General features: G+C 41.2%; 1 protein-coding gene across 1 annotated transcript in view; it reads right to left on the bottom strand.

The window, feature by feature from the left end:
* The window catches only part of ACTR3 (actin related protein 3), a 29008-nt gene extending 13286 nt beyond the window's left edge, over positions 1 to 15722 (bottom strand). The window contains exons 1-2 of the mRNA XM_039555171.1: positions 15537 to 15722; positions 459 to 514 (exon numbers count right to left, since the gene is read on the bottom strand). Of these exons, the coding sequence (XP_039411105.1) occupies positions 459 to 514; positions 15537 to 15580 (100 nt within the window). The 5' untranslated portion in view covers positions 15581 to 15722. The remainder of the gene's footprint in view (positions 1 to 458; positions 515 to 15536) is intronic.

The raw sequence follows: 15722 nt of genomic DNA, 5'->3' as shown, positions 1-15722 counted from the left end.
GGGGAAAAAAACTGACATTTTTTCTTGTTGTATTTGCAAAGCACAGTAAGTTAACATAGCTGTAATACTGACAACTACCAGGCAAATAGAACATTTTAAACCCTAGAGATATTAAACCATACAGTTTTATTTCTCTTTTCCTATTATAGTCAACTCAGAGTTTTACCAGAAAAATCACTAAACGGCAAAGAACCTCCAAAAAAGTAAATGTAGCCATGCTACTGGATTTTTACATTATTTCAATGTCCAACAAATTAGCCTAAATATTACTATCTTTTTGTAATGAATGTATCTTTCTAAACTGAGTATCCGTAGCAAAACAGAAAAGCCACATTATTACTCTGTGTCACCTCTCAGAGGTCAAGTCACTCTTTTTAATGTGTTTTTTTTTTTTACATGCCATGTTACAGAAACTCCAAGAGTAACTTCAGCATTGATACACACTAACAAATACTTACATGAAGGGATAATGAACTGTGGTTCAGTATTACCCGCATATCCAAGTTTTGTATACCTGTTGAGGCAAAAAAAAAAAAAAAAATCAGTTGTAATATTTAATACCACAAATAACAAAGACACCTCCCCTTTTTAATGAACAGACCACTCGTCACATATAACAAGGACACCACACTGACTTTTCTTTAAAGATGAACAAACTAAAAAGGACTAAGGCAAACTAAGAATTGCTCTCTTTTAAAGTGTAAGACAATGCTTCCTGCCACAGATCAAGAATCACTGCTAACTTCTACTCTAATAGCATTTTACTACGGAACACGAAGTACGTCATTCAATCTATCAATATTTAGGAGTATAACTTTGTCAGAGCAGTTCTTCCCTGCTCAGCAGGTAGCATTTCTATACAAATATTTTCATGTAATTAATGTTAGTGGTAGAAGTGTTTTTGCAATTCCTAACTGTAGGGGGGAAAAGCTGCCCTGCCTATGGACTGCCAGCTGGGCTGGCCATCCTCATGTCACAAGCAGCTGATAATGACAAGCTGTAGCAAAAGACATCTCATTTCACAAATGGAAAACAGTGTCAAAATGTGTCTAATAAGAGTAAAGAAAACAAGAGGAAATTAACTATGTGCCTCCACTCAGACTCCAGACTGTGCTATATATATTATCTTTGTTATCATTATGCATGAAAACGGAAGAAATTAACCAAGCATTCATGAAAAGTAACTACAAAACTCAAGGTACCAAAACCAGCTGCTAGAAATGTCACCAAAGCAGCACAGGAAAATTCTAAACCATGCAGACCAAAAAGCCCTGCTCTAACTCAAGAGTTAGAGCCTACCCACATGTTTTTAACAAACACAGACGTGACAAAGTTCTCATTTTCTTTGTACAGTCAGGCAGCTGCACTAAATTATCATCAGCAAAAGCATGAATGCTGTAGTAGCACCTCTACAGCTTTCAGCACTCTTGATGTAAACCTGGAAGATCTTAGGAGGTGTAAGGCAGCAGTAACTTTACCAAACCATAAATTCACAGCAGTAACTCAGCAAGAGGCTGGGTTCCCCAGGCTGGGAGAGGAGAGCTGCTGCAGTAGGTCTGGCTGCGATGCCTCTCATGCTGCAGGGAGCAGCTTGTGCACGTGCCCAGAAACACCTACACAGCTTCTATCACCCATCAGCGCTGGGCCAAGACACAGATCCTCGGAGGGAAGGTGGGTTTCTCTCTCAGTAACCAAGTGGTTGGCACAGGACCTCTTCTAGCACCAAAAATACTTTGCAAGAAATGTGTTTTCAAAGCTGTAAACTCCATCTTGTGTGTAACACACTGTAACTGTTGTGAGTAGCCACACACAGAAACTTGACTTCGTACCGATCAACAGGAATGTTTACTGGAAAAGAAAACGTCACAGCCAAAAGATGATAAATAATGAAAAAAAGAAGCTAAATATCAGAAAGAATTTCACACTTCATGAAGATATCTGCATTAGGCACTGTACATGCCTCAACTAGGGACACACAACTTGGATTTTGCTCATTCAAGTTTGTTTTTAACTTTCTTCTTAAAGACCTACTTCCCAAAAGAAAGAGCAAGAATTCCACAAACTGGTGCTTCGGTAATCTATCACGCAGAGTAAAACTAATCACTGTATTTATAGTGTTTTAAGAGGCTTTTAGTGCCACAATTACTAAGTAAACCAGCAAATACTGACTCACTCCCTCTACCTTCCCCTGCAAACCACAACTGTGGCACGTAGATTTTAAAGCTAAATCTACACAAGAACTTTGGAGTCTGAATGCTACATAAACCTACACCTAGATTAGAAGTGTTTTTTAACAGTTAAAACTGTTTGATTATTAAACTCAGTATTTCAAAGAAAGCAAAAGCTGAACTGTTGCAGGTAACTGGCAGCTTAGTTGCTTGTGGGTGGGAGTTTGCCCAGCACACACACAGCCAGCAGACTGAAAGAAAAACAGTCTCATGAAAGATGCATTTTACATAAAAGGAGTGTATTCAGACATAAAATCAGCATATATAAAAATACTATGGCCTACTCAGCAAGAAGTGTACTGACTCAGGGAAAAAAAAAGTAATGCATTTTTAGGCTTCCAAGAAAAGAAACAGGAAAAAAAACCTGCATGACTTTTGGTATTGGAATATTAGAGCATTGTATCAGCAAGTCTCCAGTGCAGTGTTCTACACAACACTTCACATCTCTCATGTACAAAACTTCATTGCATACCTGGAACTCCAGCATTGCTGGCACATGGGTCAGGGAGGGACCCTCTGCTCCCCTGGGAGCCTCAGGCTCACAGCACAGCCAGGGACCATGGTACAACACATTATAAACACTAAACCTGATTTTCATAACTAAATGCATATAGAGATACTCTTGAGTTAAAATGAAGTCTAAAAATGTGATAGGTGAGGCAAAAAGCTACGGTAAAACTGAATGAAAGTTGATAAAAATCTTCACCAAATGCATGATCTAGTAACAGTAGGATTCTTTACAAATTAACTTTTGCAGATAGGAGGCTTTATTCGGACTGATCAGATATATTCTACCACTGTCACTTGAAGTAAACATTTAAATTGCATGAAAAGAAGGATACTATAGGCAATCCAGATTCCACAAGGAGTTCATACATGGCAACGTGTCTGACTAATGAATGATTCACAGGGGAACAAGGCACACCCCATCTTCTTCAGGGCAGGAGTTATTGCTGCTACAGGAAAAGAATCCTGATAGTAGAGCTATCATAAGGCAGTACCAATACTGGATCACAGTTTTCCACAGAACACCCTTTGTCTTGCTGCACAGCACTGAAGAGTGGCAGGAGGGACTTGCATGGAGACAGGCAGGCACATGCCGTTAATGAGACATGGACTCAGCTTTCCCATATGGAATTTGGGGCATTCAGCAGTAAGAGCACAAGGCACTGCACACAGGAGTGTAATGGTATAAGCTGATTTCTATTAATATCTGTAACACAAAACTGATTTACAAAATCCCAAAGGTGAAGGCCTTGATTGTTCAAGTGTTTTCCTTTATTTCTCCATGTTCAGCTCCCTGAAATGTTTCTGTAGACCTAAAAGCTCATTAAAAAAAAAAAAAAAAAAAAAAAAAGGAGAAAACCCCCAAGAAACAGTCAGGCAAAAAATTTGTTGGGTAATCATGACCTTCAGCTTTATTTCAGAAAATCAGCTACAGAGTATCCAAGAGCAGCACACAAAGTCTCTACACATGTGCCTGTCTGTACATGGAGAACCACACACACACCCACCCCCTCCCACACTATCTCTCGGTATATACGTATAGGTGTGTACATGCATCTATCTGATATTCCCCACTGACTTCCCTGTAACACCTTCTCCAAAAGGCAACACCACTCTCTAGTCCACACAGACATGTGACAAACAAATCACGATATTTTTGTAATGGACATTCATAGCACAAACAGGTTTGGGAGAGCAACTAATGAAGGTTCCTTCTGAGTTAACACTACTAACCCATATCTCACCTATCAGTGGAGAAATATTTCCAGCATGTGATCATCACCCTCAAAAACTCACATCCTGAAGCTGCACAGCAGCTCTGCACTCTCTGCCGGAGAGCTCTCTGGAAGGACAGCCAAAGGGCTTCCCACAATGTTCTCAATGGCACTAATGGGATTTCTTACATGTGCTCTCTCACCTAGAATAGACATTTCTGAGGCTCTGACACGAAAGCAATGTCACTGGAAGGTTACTTATGCATTAGTCACACAGACAATTTTAAAGCCAAAAGGAAACAGTGCTGAGGGTAAGAACTTGTAACGAGGATGTCATTACCAGAACCTCCATCTGCAAACCACAAACTCTGACCACATACCTTTGCTCCACTGCTTCCCTGCCCAGAACAAATGCCATTCTCCCAAGTTATTCAAGCACAACTGTAATTTTAACAAAAGTGAGGAACAGAGGGACAACTGCTTTGTAAGCAATGAAGTTGTCCAGCTGCTCCTGGAAGTAACACAGAGCTGGGGCGGGGTCCAACATGAGCTGTGAGTGTCATTTCTCTGACAGGTCCACACCAAGACAGGAGTTAACCAAGCACAAGCAGAAAAGAGCACTCGAGGATAAGCATCACCTGATCTCCAACTCCTAGAGCAGATCTGGGTTGCAGCTTATTCCTCAGCTACTCCTAATGACCTGGGCTAACAGAAATGTCACACATTTAAAATGCACACACAAACAGAAGTAAGATGTACCTGCAATGCTGGTCCCACTGGAAAGATGCAAAGTAACTCGGAAAACAAACAAAAGAAGAAAGAAACACCTTTCTGTGGGAAGAGTAAAGCAAGGGGGAGTAAAAAACCCACAACAGAATGCAATCAAAATGGTCTCTTTCTGGTTTACCTTCAAGGTACATCATTAGAAAAACTAGGGCATTTTGTTCAGAGGGCTGTTTTCTCTTGTTCATGAAATTGCTCCCTTCATGATGGCTCTGAATTACTGTTCACCATCTGAGCTTGCAAATGCAATGGGCTTCCCAGGCACCACAGGCTGTACAGCATACATGTGTAAGTTCTAAAATTCTGCTTTGGTGTGCACCACAGCCTGTACATCAAGCCCAGCAAGGTTTCTCTAACTAAACACACCTCAAATCCTATGCAAAACCTGTCCAAGTGGCCATGCTGCAAACAAGTCTAGCATCCAGTGATAAGATTAGGCTTTACACAGAATTAAATGCATTTATTCTTAAATGTAAGCTGATACTGGCTTTTTGCAAGGTGTCACACTTGCTCAGGCAGCAGGAGATCCCTACTCCATATCTTCTTCCATGCAAATGGGTCCAGAGCCAATCTCCCATTTCCCGTCAGAGCCTCTTCCAATGTTTTTATGAACCCTCCTGAGGCAGAAGTGCTTTGCACTTCTCTACTAAAACCATGTGGAAAAAAGGATCCAGGAAACAAGGGCCAAAGACAGAAAGCAAGATGATTGCAACACACATCATTCAACACACATTCATTGCTGGCTAAATTACCTTAACCCAAAAAATTGTAATTAAGCAGGGTATAGAAGGCACTACAGAAAAGCTCAGAGTGTGGAGATTCTAAGGAGAACATGCATATGGCAATATATTCAAAAGAGCATGAAATAAATCACATGGCAAAAACTCCAAGTTTTTAAACAGAATGGGAAGCGATTCTGCTCTTCAATACCAGCTCCTGACATATGGTCTGTCCATCAAAGATTTTATCAAAAAGGGCTTAATAGCCTTTCCCATTTGAACTGGATAAATGCTATACAGATGGAAATTATAAGATAGATACCATGTTTTTACTGTCTGATGTCTTCTGATAACAGCTGCTTTAAAAAGAAGAGGAACATTTCTCAAACATGGATGAATTCCTAGTCTTCATACACAGAGCCTCATGTGACTGAAAAGCCTGAACAAGCCCTTATGTTTTTATTCGTTGCTTTTCTTCTATCATCCTTCTTGTACACCAGATGGGACTGAAAAGCCTAGGAAGTATTTACTTTTCAAATCCCTGTAAAGAGAAATTGATCAGAAAATTACAGTGAAAGAAGAAAGCCAACTTACTCCTTTAAAAATGTCCCAGCTCTAGCATCAGGTACAAATTGTTTAAGCAGCAGCAGAAGTCCCTGAAGAACTGATTATATTAGGAAAATGGGACTTGTATTAATAAATTAGTTTACTATCTCTTTTCAAATGTCCTTGATAAAACATAAGACAGCAAGATTTTGAAATTACTCATGCTTTTCATATTTAGATCTTTAGCTAAAAGGTAAAATATACCTTTTACACATTACTAGTTTGCATTTTTAAATAGCAGCTGCTTCTGTCAAAACTTAAAACATTTTTGATCAACAAGTGTTTTAAGTAATCAATAATGGTAGCCAAAAAATTAGCTCTATAAATGGAAAAAAACCCACAAGATTAGAAGCACTCAGATAAAGAACCTTCTTAAACCATAGATAAGACACATGAAGGGATGGTAAAAGGGTAGCATAGTATTTCAATGAAAATTACTACCTCTAGGTAGCAGAGGTGTTAAAAATCTCAGAGTCTACAAGCTTGACCTTGGAATTAACTGTATTACTGTGTATTTGAAACTATTTTAGAGCACTTCCACCCAAAAATATCAGCCCAGTCAAGCAAGAACCTTCACCTTGACAACAAGTACTTCTGTGCCACACACTGAAACTGTCACAGTAAAACAAACCATAAGCAGATTGGTGTGCAATTTAACAAATGAGCTCAAAAGCAGCCTGAAATAGAAGTGCTTCTAGCAATCATTTATTTCCTAAATAGATAAAAACCACCTTTAAAAAAAGCTGATTTATCTTTAAAGGCATCTATATTTTTGCGTAGAAATTTATCCAGTGCTGCTTTTTATCAGCAGCTACCTCTACAACTCAGAGCACAGACACAACTGTCATACTTGCTAGTAAAATCCAGCTAAAATGGGTAGTGAAAACCACAAAGACATGGCTGCACAGAGCCAGACCAGAATGACCAAGAGGAACATAGGGACAAAAGCAGCCTATGCTACAAAGCTCTCAGAATCAATTCACATGTACTGCAATAAGAGTCTCCAGGTAACATTTTTAACATCAGTCTGGAGAAGAGGAAGCTACTGCATTGTGCTGCTTCTAACTTCACTAACATTTGGACGGAGTGGAAGGGCAACAACTTTCAATTTTGCTCTATGTTTACTACCACCAAATCTTTAAAAACCAATCAACCAAACAAAAAACAACTTTGGTAACCTGACTCTAGAAAAGTTCTCTTCTCCTAAAAGTGAAGAGGAAGATAAGATGCATTTATGTCCAAAAGACTGGCTTATGATTGAGCCACAAAAAGTGGACTTGAAACCAGACCATTCTTAAGTGCTTTCAACTAACAAAATCCAAATTCTGGTACCCTGATGATACTACCATCTAAATTTGTGGTCTTTCACAATTTTATTTGTATTTTTAAACCCATTTCTACTATCTAATGCTGGCACATATTTGAATACAAAAGTTAATACAACGCTTTCCTTTGACTATATTTTCCTCAAAGTAAGAAGAGCAAATGGTTTTGGATATTATCTTTGTATAATGAGAGTAGAGTAGTTTGTGTTGGCAAAGGCAAAACGCTCCCCTTCTACTTACTGCTCCCTTTGAGACTTCTACACACTAATTCATTTTAGCAAGTGTCTTAACAGTGCCTCTGTGTTACACCACACCCACACAGCACTCACCTATACTGATAGGCTTTCTAATAATTTTTTTAAATTATTTTTTATTTTTCCAGGTTTTCTGAGCATTTTTCCCAGCCTGCCTACTCCATGCAGTATTTCCAAATAATGAGGGAAGAATGCCCAAAAGTTTGGCAGTCTTACATGAATAATTACTTAATAGTATAAGTTATTTAATATGAGGGGGAGATTTATTTGGCAACTTTCTACATCATTTAACCAAAATAAGCTGAACATCAGGAGTTGGATTCAATTATCCTTGTGAGTCCCTTCCAACTAAGGATATTCAATGACTGCACAGACATTTCTCAGAAGCAAAAAACCCAAGAGAATAAATTAATACACATATTTTTCAACAGATAAAGCAAGCAAGGATCAATTGAATGAATACTTAACCTGCAAGCAAACAAAATCCCACACCTGAGGAAATTAAGCAGGTAAAACCTAAGTCTTATGATGCAGAAAAAGCCTGACTTGGAAGTTTTTTCAAGCAGATGCAATACAGGGGCTAAAACTGTAAAGTTATTCCACATTAAAAAATTGGTCTTTTGTGCTTGCTATTTGCACAGTTTCAGCACTTGAGAGTTCCAGCTTTGACCCAAGAGCTGCTATGCCATGGCCTCAGTCACACCAACCTGGGCAGAGGGCAGGATGAAATCAAATGGACTGGGAGAGCAGGGATGGAGAGCAGGAGCACCCAGCAAGCACCATGGGATTGGCCCAGCACTTCCAATCTGCCCTGCACACCCATCACCACTTCAGCCTTTCAGTAGGTAACCAAATGTTTTCCATCAAGAGCAGGCTTGCACTAGAGCACCAGATTACACATTTATCACGTTACAGCACGCTTCTAATAAAAGACGGGTCCGATTAGAAACAGTTGGCCCGTAGCAAAAATGCTCCACTCAGCTGTGGACAAAAACATACCAGTAAATCATGTTTAATATAAAAAGCAGGTCTCATTTAACAGGATCACAGAGATTCTGGAGTCTGACTGCAAATATGCAAGGAGTCATATTGTGAAAGCTCATGAAGACAATAAACAGTGCTCTGTATGTAAGGCAAACTATCACAAAAAAATACTAATACTGAAAAGCTAGATAAGAGATATGGTGTCAAGTAAAGTATTACAATTTGGATTCATCCACTGAGAGCATTTATTTATCAAAATAAAGTAACAACAGATAACCTCCTGTCTGCATCTTGCTCTCTACAGCCTGAGCACGCCAAAACACATCCTGTGCACAGCTGCAAGCATTTGCACTGACCACAAGAGAATAATAAAGAGAGAAAGGAAAACCCAGAAAAAATTAAAACCGTACATTTATCTAGAGTTTTTCCATCTAGTCTTAAAAATGCAAACCCCATGACCAGAACAAAAAGAAAAAAAAAATTCAATCATATTATACCCTACATTAAGTCAGTGGATAAAATGATTACTTTTTCAATTTTGGATATAACTGAATAAGCAAAGCCCCAGCAATACATCACTACTAGCACTTGGAAAGGACTGATGCTTCATTTTGATGGTTAAAGTAATCCTGCTATGGGCACTAACAAGCTTTCAATCCAACTGGTATTTTTAAGCATCTACCCAAGGATGATTTCTGTTAGATTGGTACACCTAAATATATTTTAGTTCAGTGACCAAGACCAAAAATTAAAGCAACAGATTCCTTTTCTCACATAGAGCAGAAAAGAACTTTGAATTTCCTTTGAGACAAACCGAAGTATGTTTTTAGTCATTTTACCTTTGAAATTAACCTTGTCTCCCTAAAGTCTTCTAATTTTGGACAAACATTCATTTAAGTTTTTTTTTTAAAAAGTTTGTTTGAAATTGTCAAAACCTTTCAGCATGTCCCAAAGAAAGCCTGCAATGATGAAACTAAATGTTGAAACATTATGTTGAAACTTTTCAATTGCATGAACTAACAGACCAACTGTGACGTTTCTTATACGTGCCTATAAAACAATACAGAGGATGGATTACTACTCAGAACTGGTATAGTATTTCTGTACTCCTAAAAACTATTTTCAACTAATTTAGACAAGTAAATGTCCATAGGAGTCATGTAATTAACACACTTGCTGAGCAGAAAGTCCAAGCCAGGTACTAAAAACACCAAGGAACAAGAATGGAATCTGCCCTGACCCAGGCACACCTCAAACCCTGCCCTCCCTCAAACCTTGCCCCATGCAGGAGCTCTGCAGTTCATAGAAGGAGGTTCATTTATCATTAACTTTACAGATCCAGCCCAGGGATGCACGTGGGTTTGTCCTCTACTCTGACATGCCACTGCCCCTTTCCTCTGTATCAAGCATAAGTGAGACCTGGGAAAAGAGGAGCAGGAACAGAAGGACTGGAGGGTGCCATGCATCTTGAATGGATTCTGAAAGGCACTCAAATAAGATACAAACTGATTCCTGTGATGAAATTACAAAAAACCAAAAGCGTGTATATATATGTGTATGTATGTTCTCCTAACTGAACTCCTATTATTCCCAATTATACTGCATACTCTGACCATTTAGTGTTGCAACATGGACTGTGATGTATTAAGAATCATTTAAAAGATACCACAGGTCATCATCAGCCTTCAAAGTCTCCTTGCAAATGTTCTTTAAATGTATTAAGTAAATTCTTAATCTAGTACAATTCCTTTTTCCACATTAAGAATGACACATTTTCCCCTCCCTCCCTAACCACACTTCAGCCGCTGGCAAGCAAAAGATGCTCTTAAAACCCTGGAAGAGTATTTTTTCCATATGCCATTAAGGAAATATGTTGTCCATGCTTTCCATATTGAAAACTTACTTCTGGGATGACACAACACAGAAAACTTTCATGAAGACTGGAGCTCACAGAAGGTCATGACAAGATATCCATTTGAAGTATAAACTACAAAAATATCATGCAGCTGAAGTCTTCATACTAAACATAAGTTATGCTTTGAAAAACCTTCAGAAATAACCCATGTCTGGAACGTTAGGAAAGAAAAATAATTTCGAGGTGCAGTATAAGATACTAGAAAGTCACAGAGCTCACAAAACAGACTGCTACTTCCCCCTACCTTGCTTTTATAGTACTGGATTTCTCACCTCACAGATTTTGCTGTTTATTGAAGATTACTGCTTTTTATGGATCTTGTACTCATTTACACTCTCAGGTCAAAACCCAGAAGAGAAAGAGAACAACCTAATCCTTTCATAACTTACCACATAGAAGACACTCAACCCATAAATACTTTGCTCTCCTTAAGAGCATGAATTTATAGAGGTGTTGCATGAAGATTAACTAGAGCAGTAGGGTTTGTAGAGAAGTCCCCACAGCAAACTCACTCCAGCCGGCTTCTGCTCCTCTGAGGTTCTGTGTGCCCAGATTTACTCTTCCTTCATTCACAGCACTGGTTATAGAGACTGAACAGCCAAGAAACTCTCAGATGTATGCGACTCATTCCAAAGAACAGCTTGCAACTCCACATCAAGAAACCCTGGAAATCCTGAGCAGCCTCAATCCTCCTGGCTCTCAGCTCAGCAGGAACCCGGACTGCCAGGAGGTGTCGAAGAAATCCTGAGTTCCCATCAAGACCAGGAAATCTTTCTCCAGGCAACCCCCAAACCTTTAGTTCACCCCTAGTATTCAAGAAAGAAGTTAAAAAATACATCAATTTTTGCAACCTGTGTATGGGAAATGAAAAAGGGGCCTAGATTGGCACAGGAGAGGAGGCAGAAGAAACAAGATCCATGACAACAGGTTGGGCTTTTTTCCACACAATCACATAACCAATTTACTCAAGAAAAGGGTTACGAACACACATGACCCTCCCAACAAGACTCTAGGGTACACTACAGAAGCTGGCCACCAGCGACACTCAAGTATCAAATGGATCCACCTGGCAGCCACTGAAAAATGGCACACAAACCTACCAAAACCAAAGTTCAGGTATAGAAAACACAAATAATATTCTTTAAATCCCTTTCATTGCTATAAATAGGTTCTCATTTTGGAAGTACAGTAGTTACATAGCCACTTACTTCAGCTCAGCTAAAGAGCCATTAATTTGAACACTTGCAATTATCTGCCATCCCAAACGAGCTATTTCAGTGTTATACAAGTTATACTGAAGGAAAGAAGTGCATTCACACATAAAGACACAGTTAAAAATCTACTTGTCAACCTAATCAGGCTAAATTCTAAAGTGGCGTAGGAAGAGCTTTTAATCATGACTTGCAGGCAGCGCTGTGCTCGCCTGTAGAAGAGGCGGCAAGAACAATTCAAATACCCAAAAGGCACAAAGCAAAAGACTGCAGCCTACTGCGATTAAAAAATGACTAAGAGCCCTTTCCTTTCTTTGGCATGCTGCTCATATACTTTAAGGGAAGAACTCCATCTTGTATTTCTATTCTGAACTTTTATTTTAAAATGCATGTAATCCTTAGATACAGCAAAGCATGAAGTAAGTCTCATTCACAACATACCTACTGACTTCGGGAAAATCAAAAATCTGACAGTGTTTGAAGGATATAAACAGAACAGCACATAGGTCCATGAGCAATGAGCTATAAAGTAGCACCTTTCTTTTGTGAAAAGAAGGGAAAGAGAGGGGCTCTCAGCTGCCAAGTGAAGTCAAATTCATTACTAACATGGACCAAGACTTCCTGACAATAAGGTCCACAGTGTTGTTCTACAGATTACCCAACAAAACTGCAATATACTTAAAACTTAAATAGACAAGGCTATCAGTTATAGAAATACATAATACTGGGTTTAACAGTTATGTTAAGCTAACTGGGCTCTTCCAATTTTTCATATCATGCCTGTAACTCAACTGTACAATTAAAAGGACAGTACTTCAGACAAGTAGCTTTTTTAAACCACAATTAAGTATTTACCTGCTCTTATGCAGGTATCAATTACCTTATTTTCTAGGTATCAAGTTTGCTTAAGCAAAGAATGCAAATTTCAAGGCAACAAATGTAACACCGGAAGCATTTTGGCTGCATCCATAATCTGACTGTCATGTCACTGATTAAAACCATTTCCCAGCTCCAGTTGGATGGCATGTACTTAGATGACCCCTAAAAAGTTTGACTGAGCTGTTAAAACCTCAAATGGCAGTGATTACATGATCTCCCCAACCTCTTCTGGGTTTTGGTCTCTTTATGCTTTGAAAGAAGTTCTTATCATTTGTATAATCTGTGCAGGCTGATGCTGAAAAGCACAACTGCTGCCTTTCTCATCCCTGTTTTAGCTGGCAAAAATGCACACACACACACACTAAAAACCTCAAAATTTAACACTCAGATAAACAAACTGACCTGTGGCTACAAGCACAAGACACATAGGAAGACACTCTTTAATACCTCTTCTACACCTGCCCTTTTGCTGATTGAGGTAAATTCTCCCGAGATTGCAAAGTAACAATCGCGATCAACCACTCCCTCTAAAAAAAGCCTACCTTTTGGAAAAGCAGTGCACATTTAAAGCCTGTTCTAAACAACACAGTTCCTTTCACCCTTCCTGCTTTGGTTGTATTTTTCAAAACCTCTTTTCCTCTTTTTGGGGGCTATACTTAATTTCTCTGCTTTCTGTCATTTTGGCAGACAGAACACTGAGACCTTGGGTGATCTGCACTGAGCACAGGGCTGACATAATTTGTCTTCTCACACACTAAGTGAGATGGGCTGGGAGGGTTGCACCAATTAAAAAAATAAAAGCTAAAACCATGATTATGCTATCATAACCCACTGCACTATTACCCACCTGTTTCTTATTCATCTCAACTATGGTATTTTTCCTTTGTAAATTCACCACTTTATATTTTTGTCGACTGAAAATATTGAATTCAAACCACCCCAACACTCTGCAATCTTTACAGTGCTGCAAATCTCTGCCCCCACTTTCTTGAAGCAGAATTTTACAGAAGAACAACCTTGGACTAGGAAACGCACCTGAAATGAAAAGCTTGGAGAGCAAAATAGGCTGGGCCGCATGAAAAAAAAATACTGGTGCACAAGAAAACAGCATCTTAGAGCTGTAAGGAAATAAATAAATGAAACAGGAGCAACATTTGGCTAACGCCATATTCAAAAACATTACAGAGTATACCCTCTGAAGTTGATTAATGGTGTACTTGCACACACATCTTCCCCAGGAACATTTGTTTTAACACTCACGTCCCTTGGTACACCTCTCACATCAACAAGACAAAGTTGTTTCTTACACAGTTCTGTGCTTGCATGCTGCTCCTGCGGGGGCATTGTTGAAAGCTTTAAGTGAATTTCTAATCCAGTGGTCACAACCTGTACTTTGCAAACCTATAAAGACATAATTATTGCCTTTAATGGGACTACCTGTGATACACAAACATGTGGGATAGGAAAAAGCCTCCGGTGGCATGTGGCAGAGTAGTTACAGATCTTTTGCCTTGAAAAATAAACAGCACATACACACATGTTAAACTCACAAATACTTCTATACACTCAGCTACACACCCTCAATCCCACTGTGCTAATTTTCCTCCATCCCACAGAATTCAAGGTTTTAGTTCTGCTTTCACTACAGGAATGACTTCTTCATACAATTGTTAGACATTAGACACACACGTACATATACCTGCTCTTCCTAAAGACCGATTTATTACTGTCCTACACCAAATTCTCTTGGGGGGATAATGAGCATGTGCTTTCAGAAACAAGTGCCTGGATTGCAGAACACACCCTTTCAAAAAAGCATGATACATATCTGCATCTACACAGCATTCACTGAAAATTTTCTTTATTTTTAGCAAGAGGGATGAAAGGTGAAACAAAAGTTAAAAGATAGTTAAAGAAGCAGCATGCCATCGGTGGTAGCTAAAGAGCTTTGCAAATACACCCGCGCTGTCCCTTCCAATGAAAAGCTGATGCCTGATGGAGACATTTCCTCTTTCCCATCGCCCTGCAGCCGGCGGGTCACAGCGCGGTTTGCACTTCCCGAGCGCATTCCTGCGAGCGGCACCGCGCAGCCCGCCCGGCTCGGCTTCCCACGGACACCTCCGGGGCTGCTGCCCTGCCCCAACCTCGGGAGCCCCGCAAAAGGGAGCCCGGATCCCCAGGGCCTCCTGCCGCCTCGCTGCTTGTGCTATAGATCACTGCCACCGCATTCTCTCCACCGCCCGGCAGCTGCTGAACGAAAAGAAGCGTTTCCAAAGCGGATTTGGTTCAGGTTTGACACTGAAAACTGCCTTATAAGGTATAAAAGCCCGAAAGCAGGAAGAGGCTTTGACAAAACTAAGGAAGTTCCTCTGCGCCTGCTCACTGGAGGGGGAGGGGTTTTTTTCTTCCACAGACAGAAGTAACATAGAATAAATGACATTATCCTCACATTAAAAAAAAAAAATAAATACACACGATCCCCCAGACGGCGCCGGGCAGAGCGGCGACTCCCCCGAGCCAGGGCATCCCAGGGGCTCCGGGCACCGGCGGGAGCCGCGTCCCCGCTCGCCTCCCCTGGCCCCGGCAGCCGCACAAGGTCCCGCACCCCGGCCCGGGACCGAAGGGAGCGGCCCCGACCGGCCAGAAAGCAACGAGCTGGGCCACACCAGGACACCTCTCCCGCCGAGCGGAGAAGGGAAGGCGGCTGGATGCAGCCCCGGCCCGGCCCGGCCCGGCCCGGCCCAGCCCAGCCCAGCCCAGCCCATCCCTCCCGGCACCGGCCCCGCGGCAGCTCGGGCGCGGCTCCCCGGCCCGGCAGCGCGACCCCCGCCGCCATCTGCAGCAGCATCGGCGGCGGAACCCGCCCGGCCCCGCCCCGGGCGGCCCCAAGCTGTCAGCGGCCGTGTCTCACCCCGTGCCGCAGTCCACCACGCAGGCCGGGAGCCGCCCTGCCATGCTGGTCGGTAGCGGCGGTGCTGGGGACGGCGGGCAGCCCTAGGCTCCGGCGGGGCTCGGCGGGCTGCGCTCGGCGGCACCGAAGGACTTCCGCAGGGCGGGCACTGCCTCCGCCCCCGCCCGCTCGCTCGCTGCCCGGCGA

This window comes from Corvus cornix, chromosome 7 (assembly GCF_000738735.6).
Source record: "Corvus cornix cornix isolate S_Up_H32 chromosome 7, ASM73873v5, whole genome shotgun sequence".
In the NCBI taxonomy this organism is placed as follows: Eukaryota; Metazoa; Chordata; class Aves; order Passeriformes; family Corvidae; genus Corvus; species Corvus cornix.
Note: the sequence above shows the minus strand (reverse complement) of the source record. Positions and strands in the feature narration are given on the sequence as shown.